Raw genomic sequence first — 16,521 nt, 5'->3', positions numbered from 1 at the left:
GCTCTGGATAAGAGCGTCTGCTAAATGCCTGTAATGTAATGTAATGTAATGTCAAGGGAACGGCAGGGGGGGGGGTGTCTCACCTGACATGCATGTCTTTGGACTGTGGGAGGAAACTGGAGTACCCGGAGGGAACCCTAGCAAACACGGGGAGAACGTGCACACTCCACACAGAGAGGGTCCAGTCGAGACTTTGATCTAGCGAGGCAACAGTACTGACCACTGCACCAACCGTGCTGACCACTATTGTCTTGGCACAATATTCTCCTCGGTTGAATGGTCGAAGAGAGATGTCATTATTGTTTCACAAGACTCAGGAACATCTCACCCCGTGTAATGTACAACGCTTCTTTCCACCCATATTTTATGGCTTTATATGTCCTTATCAAGAACTCTGTTTACATAAGGGTAATGCATTGTAAATCAGAAGAACTCAACAAATCTACTCCCTGTCAGTCTCTCCACTGTCAAAAGAAATACAGACGTTTCTTTTTTTTTGTTGATATCATTGATTTTTGAAAACTGCTTCAGTGCATTTGGTCAGCAGAAGACACTGGATTGAATTACAGACAGGATTAGCATTTCTAAATATAACCGTGTGGCTAGCCGGCCAAGGACTGTATCAGACACCGGCAGCAGGCTACGCTGGCTAACTGCTCACTGGGAAAGACTCCAGGCTGTTCTGTGCACCACATTTTTTTTTTTTTTTTAAACCAGCATCTGTATTTGTTCAATCACCATTTCCAGATGTTATCTGTCAAATCATATTGACAAAGTGTGTGTGTGTGTGTGTATTCCACCTTTCATTTGTTATTGCGATTAGCATGGAAACCTGTTGAGTGTTTACTTTAGCCCTGTTTGGCCACACCTGAATGTTTTTTTTTTTTTTTTGCATGTCCGTTGTCTTCAGTTACACTGGAGGCACCATGTAGAGAGCCAGCCACTGCCAGCTCAAACTGAAGTATAAATTTCTGAACAGCAGAAATGCTGGCTGCAAGTTTTCGTTCCCCCCCCCCCCCCCCCCCCACCAACCTTTCCTGTAATGCAGAATCAGCAGGAGGACGTTATGCCACCCATACAGAGACTCAGCAGTGAAGTGAAGCCTCTTTGCATTGCGTTGTGCTATAGTGAATAACATGACTAAGCAGTGTGCGGATCTGCCCTCCAGAACTGCGCAGCTGTTTGCTAGAAACCACTCATAAGGGTAGCCATAACTGACTAATTTAAATTATTTCCAATCCCAATGTTTTTGGGGTAGTTTTCAAGAAGTGTAAGTAAGGGAAAGCTGGTGCAGTCTTTAACTGATCTTTAATTCCACGGGACTGTATTTTCTATAGCAAAATAAAAATAATTTAAAAAAACTGTATTCAGGGATTTTTGTGTGGGAAATATATGTGTGTACTTCATGTATTATAATAATAATTAACCATTTTACAGCAGGATTAAACCATTTATAGATCGATAATGATTACGATTTCTACATCCAAAGCACCCTCCGCCTATTAGGTCACTTTGAACTGAATCTCCCACCAGCACCTCCCTGTGTGTGGAGACCATTCTAAAAAAAAACTACGGACGGCGTCTTGTACCTTGGCAGCACAGCATGGCGCTAGGCACTCTGCAAGAACAGATTTAACGCAACATTTTACGCTTGACGATGAAAGTAAGACTCCAGGCCAGTTGTGAATTAAAATGTGCAGGACCATCCATTCCACCAGGGCTGGAGTCAGTCCTCTCTGGCCTGGAGTCAGTCTTCTCTGGCCTGGAGTCAGTCTCCTCTGGCCTGGAGTCAGTCCTCTCTGGCCTGGAGTCAGTCTTCTCTGGCCTGGAGTCAGTCCTCTCTGGCCTGGAGTCAGTCCTCTCTGGCCTGGAGTCAGTCCTCTCTGGCCTGGAGTCAGTCCTCTCTGGCCTGGAGTCAGTCTTCTCTGGCCTGGAGTCAGTCCTCTCTGGCCTGGAGTCAGTCCTCTCTGGCCTGGAGTCAGGTCTGTCTGCACTGGAGCCGGGTCTGCCTGCACCGTATCTATACAAAGACGCGTCAGACCGGGCTGTGGCTGTACAGCAGATGCACGGAGCCATTAGACTGTGGAATCAGACTGTAATAAGAGCACGTTGGTGGTTAAAGGAGCGCATCAAGTAGCACCAGAAAGCAAAAGCCCGAATCTAGACATCTACGGAGGTGGAAATCGAGGTTTAGAGACATTTTCACATAAAGGGAGTAGGCTAACCCCAATGTAGCTCAGGCTTGATCAGGATATAGCCTGACTACGTCCTAGTCGGCGACAAAGCTTTCACTTTTCGACTAAACGTAGCCGGGTTTTGTTTTGATTTGTTTTTTTCACCTGAAGGCTTAGATGCCGTTTCACTGACTTTTCAGAACAAAAAGTTTCTGGGGGTCCATTCATGCTCATTCCTCTCATTACACATCTCCCCCCTTTAGCTCCCCAATTTATAATCCTGAATCATCCCTCTCTCTCTGGTCATTGTGGTGCCACCCTTTGATACGACTGACAAAGAGCCAATTATTGTCTTATACTTTACAGACCACACGGTACGACTGGAGCTTGCACCAATCAGAGGACAGGAATCTTTCAAACCGATGACTAACAGCAGCCCCATTGGCCCCCGGGGGAAGACTGGGAGGAGCTAATTCAGAGGAAACCCACGGAATCTTGACTTTCTCTCACACTGCCAAAAGACCAATCAGGTCGTTCCACCTCTCAACAGGGTAATAATACTGAAAGTGCAATTAAAAATATCAATGCCCGAGACCACGGCCACCCACCTCTGTTCCTGGAGATCTACCGTCCTGTAGCTTTTCATTTGCACCCTAATTCGGCACACCTGACTCCACTAATTGGATGAGATCTATCTATCTGTAGAATGAGGTGCGCTTTGTTAGGGTTGGAGTGAAAACCTACTGGACGGTAGATCTCCAGGAACAGGGTTGGGCAGCCCTGCTCTAGCTGTAGAATGAGGTGCGCTTTGTTAGGGTTGGAGTGAAAACCTAATGGACGGTAGATCTCCAGGAACAGGGTTGGGCAGCCCTGCTCTAGCTGTAGAATGAGGTGCGCTTTGTTAAGGTTGGAGTGAAAACCTACTGGACGGTAGATCACCAGGAACAGGGTTGGGCAGCCCTGCTCTAGCTGTAGAATGAGGTGCGCTTTGTTAAGGTTGGAGTGAAAACCTACTGGACGGTAGATCTCCAGGAACCGAGATGGGCAACCCTGCCCAAGTCCATCTCAGCTGTAAGCAAGGTCAGTGTATACTGTAGTTTATCAGTGATAAATCACGGGGTTCGTCAAGATTGGGTTCAACATTAATAACTGTGATTAATGAGGAAAGTTATTTTGCCCCTGACTTTCACAACAGACTTGAATATCATTCATAACAGACAAACGTGAACGAGGTATGAAGGGTGTCCCATTTCCTTGAAGGGAGATAATGTTTTATGACCACTGTATTAAAATTAAAAGCCTATCTCCCCACCACACTTCTACTGAAGGACGCAGCTCTGTCGCTGAAACGCTTTGTCCACCAAACTGATAATGAAAGATCTTTTCACCTCTTGTGTTTTTATCAATCCAAGTCTCCCTCTTGGTTTCACTGCGAAACGAAAATAAAGTTTGAACAAACATTTTTTGAATTTTTTTTTTTTTTTTAATGTCCTTTGGCATATGAGCACGTAGAATATTAATTTATTCTCCACTGCTAACATTCACCCTGGGGGAGAGAACAGCAAGATTTTTGGCAGAGAAGCACAAATCACTTTATTAAGACCAAAAAGAGAAGGGAGAACGTGTTTATTTTGTTAATTTATGAGCAGTCGATGGTCTGTCTAATATCACTCTCTGCCCATATTACCCCTGGGGGAAAAAAAACACAGTCCCCTGGAGATAAGTTATCCCGCTGTGGATAAATGCACGGTATCAGCTGACGTGCAGCCAATGAGCGGATGATAGAGGGTGATATTTAAATAGTGATGAAGTAAAACAGAAGGCGGTTCTCCTTCATGTCATAACAGCGGTGATCAAACGGGAGCCTCTATGGAAATCCGTGAGGGACGCGCCGACTGACTGGCGGATTTCCGAACCGCTCCGATTTTCCATCAACATCCGCGTTTTTAATGGGATGCCCCCTGTCGGGAAAATTTCATTACTTATTTAACCCCTGTATGCTGTAGCACAGTGGTGTCAAACTCGTGCCATGGAGGGCCGTGTGTATGCAGGTTTTCATTCCAGCCTCAGATCTTGATTATATAATTAGTTAAATTATTTGCTGAATTAGGGATGCAGGTTTGTGCACAATGGTGACCCGACGTCTATGGTGACCCGCATAAATAAAAATTTTCTTATATTCTGTGCTTCAATTTAGTTAAACGCATATGGCTGAATGAGTAATTGGACTCAATTAAGGCAGCATTAATTGGTTGGAATGAAAACCTGCATAAACACGGCCCTCCATGGCACGAGTTTGACACCACTGCTGTAGCAGGATGACTGAGTTAGCTGGATAACTGCATTGAGTAAAACCCGAAAACCTCCCAAAACTGGAACATGGACTGAAGTAAAAAGAGCTGTTCCGGGTTTTACTCAGTGCAGTTATCCAGCTAGCTCAGTCATCCTGCTTTGTGATAACAGGACTCTGGGGGGCATTTCACAAAATAGGATTACAGCATTAGCTGGATAACTGTGCTGAGTAAAATCCAGAACACACTGTTTTTTTACTTCAGTCCATGTTCCAGATTTGGGAGGGTTCCGGGTTTTGCTCAGTGCAGTTATCCAGCTATAACTCGGTAATCCTGCTTTGTCTGATAAAGGCCCCTGGTCTCTTCTGCACAAAAACTGGCCCGAATGAATAAAACATTTTCCCTTAGATTAGACAAGCGTTTGTTTTCTTTGGCACTTTGATCACAGCTGACAATGATTGTGTAGACGTAAAACGAACACTTTCTTTTAACCGTTGATTAATGTTAAGCACAAATGTTAAAATAATACAAGCACCCATCCCTCAGCTGTCCAGGACCACCCTGACATCAGAACCCAAACTTGCACAGGGGATCAGGGATCTGCTACTACCCAGCCTGCACTGGGGCACTGCCAGAGAATGAAGGTGTTCTGGGCATAAGGCTAGTGCATATTACCAGCACAATTAGGGAACAAGTGATTTCAAATGATTGCATTTCCTGGAAAAGAGAAAATGTGCTTTAAATAGGTCTCCTGCCTGGAGAATATGCATGCCCGATGAGCTTGCTATCGTCTCTGTGTTCTTATTGCTTATTGGCTGCACCTGGCGTTCACCAGCGGCCCTCAGTTAGCAGTCGTTTCTCTAAATCTAAATGACTGGGCCCTCCACATAATACGTTTGTAATTCCTTTAAAATCTCATAAAAACGTTCTTTTTTTCTTTTCTTTTTTTTTCTCTCTCGAGGTGGTTGTCTTCATATACAGATTATTTCCCCGGGTTCAGAGAGAGAGAGAGAGCGCTGTCCGATATTATTTGTTTGCTCTGAGTCCACACAGTCCTTTTCCATCAGCGTTCACTTCCAATTCTGACTCAGATTCTGCAGCTTCTCCGCTGGGCATGTTCATTTATGTCTGTCATAACCACAGTAGCTGATCGTTGATAGGCATCTTTGAGAGGATATATTCTGTTAAAATCTGGTCACTCTCACTTAACAGGCTCATACTGTTCATGAGGTTGCGTTTATCAAATTAATTTAAAGGTTACTTCCATTTTTTAAATATATATTTATGTCATACATTCTTAAAGTATTTATTTGTTTTATGGAAATGCTTCTTCTAGCCTTCTTTCATGCACCATTTAGTTGGATGATCTAAGGCTATGAATAATTTATTTTGTTACACGAAGAAAACAAACGAAAGTACAATATGTCCCTGGAAGCAATAAACTACATATAGCTACATCCTTAACTGCTTTCCAAATGCCTGATAATTACTTAGCAATCGCTATGGTTCTCGGTATTCGAGTACTACTGTTAATCCAAGCAAATATTATCTTTATGGTTTGCTTTCCTTTGATGATTGTCGTGCATTGAGTGTATTCATCTTGAATGAATACAAAATTCATACTTCATATTAGGGTAGCAATTAATAACAATAACTGTGCTCACATTCTAACCACAGAGACTGGGAGACAGAGCATTTTTCCTTCTTCTACCCTCTCCCCCCTCCTCCCTTCTAAATGGAACACAAATTATGTAAAACCGAATCTTATTCAACACAAAATAACTATGCTACAGTATTTCAACCACATATTTACATATATTACCCACTCACAAATACAAATTACATACCAATGAGCAGACAAACAAAATATAAGCATATACTTCATTATGTAAAAAAAGTCTTTATTTCTTTTCTTATTTCCCTTCATCGCAAGCCTGCTCAGACCAAACTATTGCAATTATTATTTTTTTTCTCAAAGACCACAGACCATTAAATACTCCTTAAATCTGTTTAAAATACTATCATTAAATGTAGCCTTTCAACGATATGGAATGAGTCACAAAATAATATGTATATAGCAGTGTTTAAGCACTGAGAATTAGCAACACATGAATATACATAAATCATATTCTCTCTCCCTCTCTCTCATTCCCTCTCCCCCTCTCTCTCTAACCCTCTCCCTCTCTTACCTTCTCTCGCTCTCTCTCTCTCTCTCTCTCCCTCCCTCTCAATGCTGGTTTTAAGCAAAATGCAGTGAGACTCATGAGCGCCTCACCTGGTTTTCTCAAACCCATCTTAAAAGGGTACAAAGGGGACATTCACCTCGCAGCGGGTATTCAATATTAACGTCTGACCGCAGCTTGAACTTTCTGCTGAACTTCCTCTGGATATTCCCCCACAACAGCAAGCCCCCCAATACCCTAAATATCCTTTAGTGAGCTACCTCAGCTGTGCGAAAAAGTATACAAGTATTCCGGCACTTATTTACGTCGGATGCAAGAGCGAGGGGGGGGGGCGGAGGAACAAAATTGGCTTGTTTTGACAAGTCCAGGCCGACGCCAGGCCAGCTGTCTCCGAACACGCTTCGGACCAGCTGGAGAGGTGAAGGGAGACATCTTAGGACAAACACTTCCTCCGAACGGCAGCCCACCAGGTTATCAGCACGACAGCCTTTTAAAGGAAGCAGAGCACGGCGGTCCTTTTCTCACACACATACGGCGGACAACAAAAAAGAGGGGGCTGGAGAGGAGAGACGAGAAGGGATTTATTCGGGGCAGATGTCCAACCCGGAGTGGATTTTGGGCCAGTGGCCACACCGCCCTTTGGGACGTGTTTTTTTAGAAAAGCGCAGTCCATAAACACATTTTACACTCCGGCTGCCAAAACGATGCGATTTAAACAATAACAAGCAACGAATGACACCCATCAGCGCACCGCCATGGCTCGCGGTTTAGTGGTTTCGTACACTTGGCTTGGCCGGTGGTTGGGTTGCTGTTGACCCAACTGGCAGGATCCTAACGGGGGGGGGGGAACTGACCATATTAAACTGGGGGCTCTGGCCTGTTTTCACCAAACGTTTGTGTCCCTGGAGGGCATGCTAGAATGTCACGGGGCTTTATTGCTGCCAGCAGAAATGTAAACAAAGCCGTTGACGTCAGAGTCTAAAAAGCATCTGCTTTTCTGATTTATGATTTATTTCACGGCGTCGCGATTACGTCCGCCTCGTCGGTCAACCCGAGCGAATTCGGGTTCTCCGAGAAGCGGGGAACAGAAATAAACGCTTTCCCGTCCAGTCCGGTGTCCCGGAGCGAACGCTCCGCTTAATGAATAATTTAATTAAATAGCCGAAATAATGCTTGATTAATAACGGGTGCGTTTCAGAGCCCGTGGGCCTGCGGGACAGCAGATGCGACGCAGCCGCCGGGCGTTGGCGTTACCGTGGCCGGCACAGCGGCGCCCCATTTAGCACCGCCTCGCACCCCTGTGCATTATTAAACAGGTGAGGGAGTGACTTCATGGAAGAGGGAATGAATATTTTAATCCATGCTTTCATGGCTGAGTGAAAGGGATCTGCTTCACCCCCTCCCCCTCCCCTCCCCCCTTTAAGTTCATCAGTAACCCTTCCGCACAGATGTGACAGCCAGACACTTGGATGACCATGGTGCAAAACACCTGCCGATTTGAGCAGTACTCAATTGAACTGCTCATTAACTTTATTTAACCCTTTGAAGAGTAGTGTTTTTTTGGAAAGTTTTTTTTTTTTTTTCAGAACTCTAAGCCAGGTGTTCTAGAACTCCACTGCTTTCGTTCACCAGGGGGTGACTTGTTACATCACCATTGGAATGTTCAGTCAAGAATGTTCTAATCGCACGTTTGTGACCTCACAACCAGCAGAGCACTTCCCTGCAGAGCACGAGGGCGGGGGAGGGGTTGATGGTGGTGGCTGAAAAAGCTTGGATACTTCCTGGAGTGTGCTCCAGTCGCATCTTCAAGCTCGTTGTCCCGATGATGAATGTCTGAATGGGTGCTCAGGCCCGGGGAGCAACAACAAGCACCAGAATGGGGGCACTCACGGGAGATCGGTTACCGCGGCATGCTTTTCCTCCTTTATTCGGATAATGCTTATTAATTATGCACTCGAGCTCAGGCTCTGTTCCCCGTAGCGCTGCAGCCTCAGCTTCACGTCGCGAAGTCAAACGCTAGTGGGAGAGACTGTGGGAGACTGTGGGCCACAGGGAGACCATGAAAATAGGTCGTTTTCATGTGTTTGACACGGTAGGATTTATAAGGTCTTTGAAGTCATGTAATGGTTGCTGTAACCAAGATAAAAAGGTAGTGCAATATTACATTACATTACATTACATTACAGGCATTTAGCAGACGCTCTTATCCAGAGCGACGTACAACAATTGCATTAGTTCAAGGCGCAGAGGTGCAAAAGAAACACACTAGAGTGAAGTAAAGATCGTAGTGCCAGAAGTGACCACATAGATCAGGACTCCAACCCTGTAGAGTAATGTCCCCATAGATTACTATCCCTATCCCTCGTATACATTGGACCCCAGGAGAATTAGCTGCACACTGTGTATTGCTAATGGGGATCCTAAATAAATAAATAAATAAATAAATATAATTCCCACGCAGTTATTGGGATTATTTATGTTATTGTCGTATTCTTTTTTAAATTACTGAATAATCTGTTGTGCTGCAGAATCATAACAATGAACCAGCTTCTCGCTCTTGTCTATTCAAGTCAATATTGTTCCTAGTTAGCGCACAAACTATGAGTCACCCCTGCTGGGGAAGGACAAACACCCTGGTCTGAAGACAAACACACGGCCAAGTGCCATCGTCTTACCGTCTCAGCCTGAGGCGTGGCGTTAATTAAGATTTCGTTTTTTCGGAAGAGGTCGTTACGGCAACCGGAGGAGGCGAATAACCGGCTGAGCAGGACGGGTAGCGGGCTGCTCCGCTCGCGCTCGCTCCGCTCGCGAGCTCAACAGATCTGAATAAAAGTTTACAGTCCCTCGCACGGCGTCTCCGTCGCGGTGGAAACACCCCCCCCCCCCCCCCCCCCCCCCGGAGGATCTGCCAGGACCTTCCGCGGCCGACTCTCTGTTTGCTCTCGGCTGCTCTGTTTGGATATGCTCGCCCTGAGCGCTGCTGAATCGCGAGCAACGGAAAGGAGCCTTCAAAATGTCCGACCTTCACGAGACTGCAAGGAGAGACGAGGTCTACGCGTGCAAGGCCACAGCTGGGTGGTCCCGTTAGCCAGAAATTCTCACTCCAGGGTGACGCCTTAATGACTGCTGCATCCATCGTGACTAGGAAAAGCGCAAATGAGTATAATTTACCTGGTTACATCAATCGTAAGTTCTGACGACAAATTTCGACGAAAATGACAAAATATGGGCTAACCTTAGCACGGCCAACCGTGAAGCAGGATCACCATCTGAACGAGGAGCTGCTTTGAGAAAACTGATACCCATATAAAATACACCATTCCCTCACACATCACATGACCTTTCCCAAGTCACTTTTAATAAAGCCAGTTTTCAACAACTAACCTTCTTAAGTTAGACTAAATACGAAACTTTCCTAAAGGTCACAGGTTCAGTTCCCAGGTAGGACACAACCGTTGCACCCTTGAGCAAGGTACTTAACCTGCATTGCTTCAGTATATATCCTGCTGTATAAATTGATGCAACAATAGCAACATAGGGGGGGCAACATAGCTCAGGAGGTAAGACCGATTGTCTGGCAGTCGGAGGGTTGCCAGTTCAAACCCCGCCCTGGGCATGTCGAAGTGTCCTTGAGCAAGACACCTAACCCCTAACTGCTCTGGCGAATGAGAGGCATCAATTGTAAAGCGCTTTGGATAAAAGCGCTATATAAATGCAGTCCATTTACCATTTATGTAAATGCTATGTAAAAAGTTGTGTAAGTCGCTCTGGATAAAAGCGTCCATAAATGGATGCCTGTAATGTAATGTAACGCAGTCTGGTTTGTTCAGAAGCAATGCACTTTGAAATGGCACATGTACAAACTGAGGAGACTTGACATTGAGAAAAAAGCACTCAAAGTGTCACATCCAGAGACTCAGAAATTAACTGAAATCAAGTATTACTTACACATGTAGCTGACTCACATTTCAAAAGATCAATTTCCTTACAAGCTGGATGGAAAAAAAAGCATTTCGTTTCATCAACTGTTTTTAATCCTGTCAGCCTAAAGGTAACCACTGAGAACTGAAAATTGATGTGTCATAACATTGAAAAGGCTGAATTTCTGAAAACATTTTTCAGAATGGCCTTGCCTGTGGGGTTTTTTTTTCATTGTATAAAATCTCATCACTCTTTGAAATAGATTCTATTAATAATTACTATTTGTCTTGTGGCAGAATGACATTTCACTCCTTCCCCATCCAGCATGGCCTTTAATATTAAGACCAGGATTAAGAATAATATGTACATGAGTGTAATAAAAATGTCTTTCCTGTTTTGTAGTTTCTTTAACGAAGCGTGCATATTACAAGATTACATTCAACACTTATGATGACTAATGATAATCTCCATTGTAGAACATCTCGTTATGGTACATCTCGTACCTGCAGGAAATGGTTGCCCGGGTGATTAACACTCAACACAAGGTGCTGTGGCAGTGTCCTTTATCATATTCCCCAAAAAATAGAATTTTATGTGTATAAAAACTCTTTTTTTATTTAAAAAAAAAAAAAAAAAACTCTACTCTATACAGTATATCTGTGTTGGGGAATAGTTTTGCAAGGTAAAAGTAAATTACAAAATAAAAGTTAATAAATACACACACAACCAAAATCTCAACAGGTGCCGGTCAGAAAGCTAAATCATAACAGATGCAGTGTGTGGCGTGCGGACTCCACTTAATCTTTTATAGTTGCACAAGGTACCCGGTGTGCACATCATTTTTGGGGCTTCCCCATGGTCTGGGTGGAGTGAATTATAGATAAAGCCATGCTGCTGCCATAAACGTTACTGCCATAGGTGCTTTACTGCAGGCACATGCCTGATTTACAGAACTCCCTCAGAATTGGGACAGGTACCTGGCACGGTTTGCAAGAGGAATCTCTCCCCCTCCCAGTTCCCTCTAATCATTAAGTACTGGACCTTTTAATACCTCTATTGTACTTACTGCGCACACTATGCGAGTTGTCAGAAATTTGTAAAGGTTTCTATTGAAGTGAATTGCACAATATTGTCTGGTTTAGAGGCTGTTACAATCGCACTGTCAAGCACAATAGCGATTTTTTTTTCTTTCTCCCCCGCTGGTGAAAGCAAAATAAAATGTCACCTTGGTCTAGCTGTACACTCTCAGACAAAAAGGGGCTATTAGGCTTGTCTCCACAATGGGGGAACCCATTCTAGTTCTTTACGCGATCGCTCTATGGTAGGTGTGGAAAGCGTGAAAGCTCCCTAATTTAACCGTTTTGCTCGACAAAGAACCCTTGCGCTAGGACAGGGTTCCTCCACAGAGACCTGGAGGAGCCGTTTGGAACCCGTTCTTCTGTACAAATACACACAGGTGCACGGACGTTTATAACCTGCTGTCCTTATGAGGGGAGAGACACAGCGGAGAGTCTGACGCTAGGAAATACACAGTGTCGGGAAATTGTGGGGGGAAAAAAAAGAAAAAAAAAAAACTGAGTTCGACAGCTAGAGCAACCACATGTGAATCACAGGGCATTGTGAATGCCACTTCTATTACTATGTTGAGACAGATGGAAAGTCGTTCAGCCATCTTGTGTGCTCCAGAATACCGCACCTCATCTTCGGAAAAAGAACATCTGTACCAGTGCCTGCAGCGTTCCTCACACTGAGCGGGACCACAAAGAGCCAAGCAGGAAAAATGTGTTTCTAAGACCAAAAAAAAATAAAATAAATAAAATAAAAAGAATTCACATCTGAGGCACAAGTACAAGGTTGTGTTCTCAGGTATAACCACACGCTGTATTTCATTGGATTTCTGGGGCAAATCCTCAGTTTCCTTTTTAACTCATACGTTCAGATGAAACTGGCCAGGGTCTCACTTTGCCCGGATCCATTTTGGGCCTCATACCAAGAGCTTTTTTAATATGCGTGGGATTCATTTTTAAAACACGGGTGGGGGCTGAGAAGATGAAAAAGTGACACGGCGTGGACTGCATATAAATGAGGCAAAGAATTCCTGAGAAATTTCCTTTTTAGATAGGATATCACATTTGGGTTACACATACACATCCTGAACCCTGTAGAATCACTCATTTTTATTTCTGAGCAATGTTTCCATAACTTATGGTGTGCATTGGTTTGATAAATATTGTTTACAATTTTGTTTCATTCGTCAATTAATTAATTAATTTATTAATTGCAAACTATGACTGCCAAAAAGTCAATATATACACACATACATGTTATTTTCCATGACTGTGAGTGCATCACCACATGATACCTTATATCCGCAAATGCATGGCTTACTCATAAAACTAAATGTGCCCAAGCCTTTTCCGTATAGCCCAAAAACTTTATATTTCACTGGCAGAAATCAGAGTTTCGCAAACACGTGCTGTTTAAAATCCAATTTAACACTTTAAATCCTTTTTTAAATGCATTGTTTGACACTGACAAACTCCCCATTTTAATGAAAGTTGCTCTGTTGTGTTCTAAAACAAGAAGGTCCCAAATCCTTTTCTATAAAGGCCCCAACACTATATTTCACTGGCGGAAATAAGCTTCATAAAAAAAAAAATCAATTTTAAGACTTAAATCCCCTTTAATGAAGGTTCAGCCAAAACTGCACTTACTCTATTGTGTCCTCCCAGCTACACCACAGGCCCTGGTCCAGCTCCTCCATGTCAAACTTAAATTTGGTCAGGCAGAATTCCTTGATGGCCTTCTCATAGTAGACACCATCGCAGGCCATGGCTGAGACAATGTAATATACTAGAGAGAGAGAGAGAGACAGAGGGGGGGGGGGGGGGGGGGGAAGGAAAAACAAGAAAAATATGATTGTACAGTAGATTGCATTATTCCCAGTGTTATTTAGGTTTTATTCAAAGTGTTGCTACTGCCAAAACACTGCTATGCTACGTATCATTTTAGCGCACGCCATATCGGATAAATCCTACAGGATTACTGCAGCATTCTAAGGAGTATCCAGTGGTCTGCATTTCCAGAAAAGATAACGATAACAATTGGCAGAGGTTGGCCCGGGCGGACTTGGGATCACAGAGACAGTTAAGCCGGGGGTTGGATCTCGTGCCACGCTTGGGCTGTCAGACCAACGCTATCCAGACCAGACCTACTCTGCTATCACAGATAAGCACCTTTAATACTCAGCCAAGGAGGACTTCTTTAAAAACACTGCATATGCTGTCTTTTTTTTTACGACACAAAGCAGATAATGCAGCTCAGAACCCTGAACAGCAATAAGCCATCCTCCTGGAGCAGAATGATCTGGACTACAGCAGATTGATTTGTGAGCGAGCTGGTTGTCCTGTAGAGGCTTGTCCACCACTGGGATATCGAGTGTACAGTCCCAGAATCCTCTGCTGCGAAATGCCTCCGATGCCTTTTTTTTAAAGGGAGCTCTCCAGCTCCAAGCCCTGGGGATGTTATTTGTACGCACATTTAACAGCAAACCCCAACACAGCCGAACACTTCTGCCACTTGGTCAAAGGGGCACTTTTTTTCCACCCTGAGAAAATCAGGCCATGCAAAATTGGTACCAATCCATTTGCAAACAGGGCCTTTAAATGAAATATATTTAGCTTCTGCCTTGACTGATTTACATGAGAATACATGGAGCTCTATGGGACAAGCTCACACAGCTCTGTAGTCATCCACGCATAGGTCCTGATGAGTGCTGATGTAAGCAGTTAAACTGGGCCAATCTCAAGTGAGCCAAATGGATTTTAACACATTGGAATGTGAATATGGAAAGGTGTAGGAGGCATTTTGTACCAGAACAATATCTCTATAGCTATTATCCTCAGGTACAATGGAGACTATGTTGGCCAAGATGCACATGGATGGTGCTACAAGAACATCGGTGCTACAACAGCCAACAAAGACATAGTTTGTACAAAATAACCATCTGCCTTGTGTTTTTCTGGGTGGTGCCTAGACACACAACAAGCACTTTATCTTCCTGGACCTCACTGTGCAAATACTGCCTTAACCCTTTGAAGAGTATGTCTTTTTGGAATTTGTTTTTTTTCTCTTCAAAATTCCAAATCAGTGTTCTAGAAATTCAATTTCTTACAACTGCCAGCAGCGATTGTTACATCAGCATTAGAATGTTCAGTAAAGAACGCTCTAATCACACCACTTGTGACCTCACATTAATGGGTTAATGAAGGAACAGTCAGGCTGACTGACTGTTAAGAGCGTCTGACGTGGGCATGCTCAGTGACGCATGCTGTCTGACAGTAGGCTATGATTCACGAGCGGGTTGTGGGGGAATCTCCGTCACCCCCAAGTCTCCTTCTGTGCCTCTCAAGTCATCCTTTTTGCTCTACTGTTCTGAGCTCTGTTTCTTTCCAGTCAAGCGCACGGCTTCTAAACTTAATAGTGTGCGGGGGTACTCGGTCACCAACATCACCGGTCCTCAGCCCCTTCCCGGCTCCGTTGTGTCGCTGACCTGCTACTACAATGGGAACTTTCCAGCTCGCCGACATGAAAAATTGAGAAGTATCACTCAGTCAGGAAATGGCGCACGAATGGATCCCACTAACATACTGACAGAGAGAGAGAGAAAGAGAGAGAGAGAGAGAGAGAGAGAGAGAGAGAGAGAGCGAGAGAGCCTACTCCCTGTGGCCATTACCACACTGTTAATTGCATTGTTGTCGTTACCACAATGTTGTTTGTAATTCATGTTGTTTGTTTCCTATTCCTGTTTCTGTGTGTACGCTTTGGCAATAAGTGCAACTGTATTTCATGCCAATAAAGCATTTTGAATTTGAATTTGAATTTGAGAGAGAGAGATAGAGAGAGAGATCACAGCTCTGACAGTTCAGTTTGTCACGGCTTGTCACGGTCTTGGGAACAGTGAGTGACACACGCACAGAGAACTTCAATAAGACCTTCGATGTCTTCTTAATTAGTATTCTTTCTGTTATCATTGTATCTCTATTTTATCTTGTCTGACATTACCCACTGATTCCATATAGTTTAAAAAAAAAAATCATTTTACATTTATTTCTTTTCACCATTGCAAATGATTTGTTATATAGTGTCCTTTTCGTATTTTATTTTTGTGAAATCCTGAAGCGTTTTTTTATAAGTCATAGCTGTAATATGCATGTAAAAATATGTCTGTCAAGCCAATAAAACCTACTGAAAGAAAAGAAAAAAAAGAAATTTAACTGGGAGACGGGAGAAAGCAAAGCCTTTGGAGACGAGAGGAAATGTGATCAAGGAGGCTTTTTTCCAACCCGACATATCAGTGACAGTCTCCTGAAGAAGCTCAGACTTCTGGTAACCAATAGAGACGTGGAATAATTCAGAAATCCTTAAGACGGGCTGTGTGGCAGGCATGCAGGAATACTGTAACAATCAAAGGTATGAGTGCTGCCGTTGTTCCCACAACGCAAACAGCGTTGCGTTTCACTACGAGTCTATTCAATGATTTTTCCTTTAACATACACGTGCCTCTGAATTTCTTCGACTGTTCTGCATCTTCCTCGTTCTTTACAAAAATCACCAGAGCTACCCACCGAGTCCTAAGAGGATCGGTTAGAATGCGATATTAACAGTAATTCGAACAGAAGGCTTAGTTTGGTCGTAAAAAAAAGAAAAAGGAAACATGAGTGCTTCTCAGCGCTTCCACGTTCTCGCGGGTTTACATTCTGCCGTTATCAGAATGAGCAGTGATTCCCAATTCCTCTATAAAAAAAAAGATCAGTGAAATCCCCGAACTGCCCTGTCACCACAGAGCCGCAAAGGGCTCATCTCTGCTCTTTCTGGATTCAGTGATGTAATTCTTTGTTGTCACCATTTCCTGGTTATTTACATCGTCCCAATTCTCTCCTCTGCTGTTTG

At 43.7% G+C, this 16,521-nt stretch overlaps 1 protein-coding gene across 2 annotated transcripts in view; it reads right to left on the bottom strand.

Annotated features, from left to right (window-relative positions):
- The window catches only part of ramp1 (receptor activity modifying protein 1), a 41,756-nt gene that overhangs the window by 7,413 nt on the left and 17,822 nt on the right, over window positions 1–16,521 (bottom strand). For both annotated transcript variants that reach the window (XM_035408348.1, XM_035408347.1), the window contains one exon: window positions 13,284–13,422. In XM_035408348.1, coding sequence (XP_035264239.1) covers window positions 13,284–13,402 — 119 coding nt within the window. In that variant the 5' untranslated portion in view covers window positions 13,403–13,422. The remainder of the gene's footprint in view (window positions 1–13,283; window positions 13,423–16,521) is intronic.

Source organism: Anguilla anguilla, chromosome 3, assembly GCF_013347855.1.
Source record: "Anguilla anguilla isolate fAngAng1 chromosome 3, fAngAng1.pri, whole genome shotgun sequence".
Classification (NCBI taxonomy): Eukaryota; Metazoa; Chordata; class Actinopteri; order Anguilliformes; family Anguillidae; genus Anguilla; species Anguilla anguilla.
This window is presented reverse-complemented; position numbering and strand designations above follow the sequence as displayed.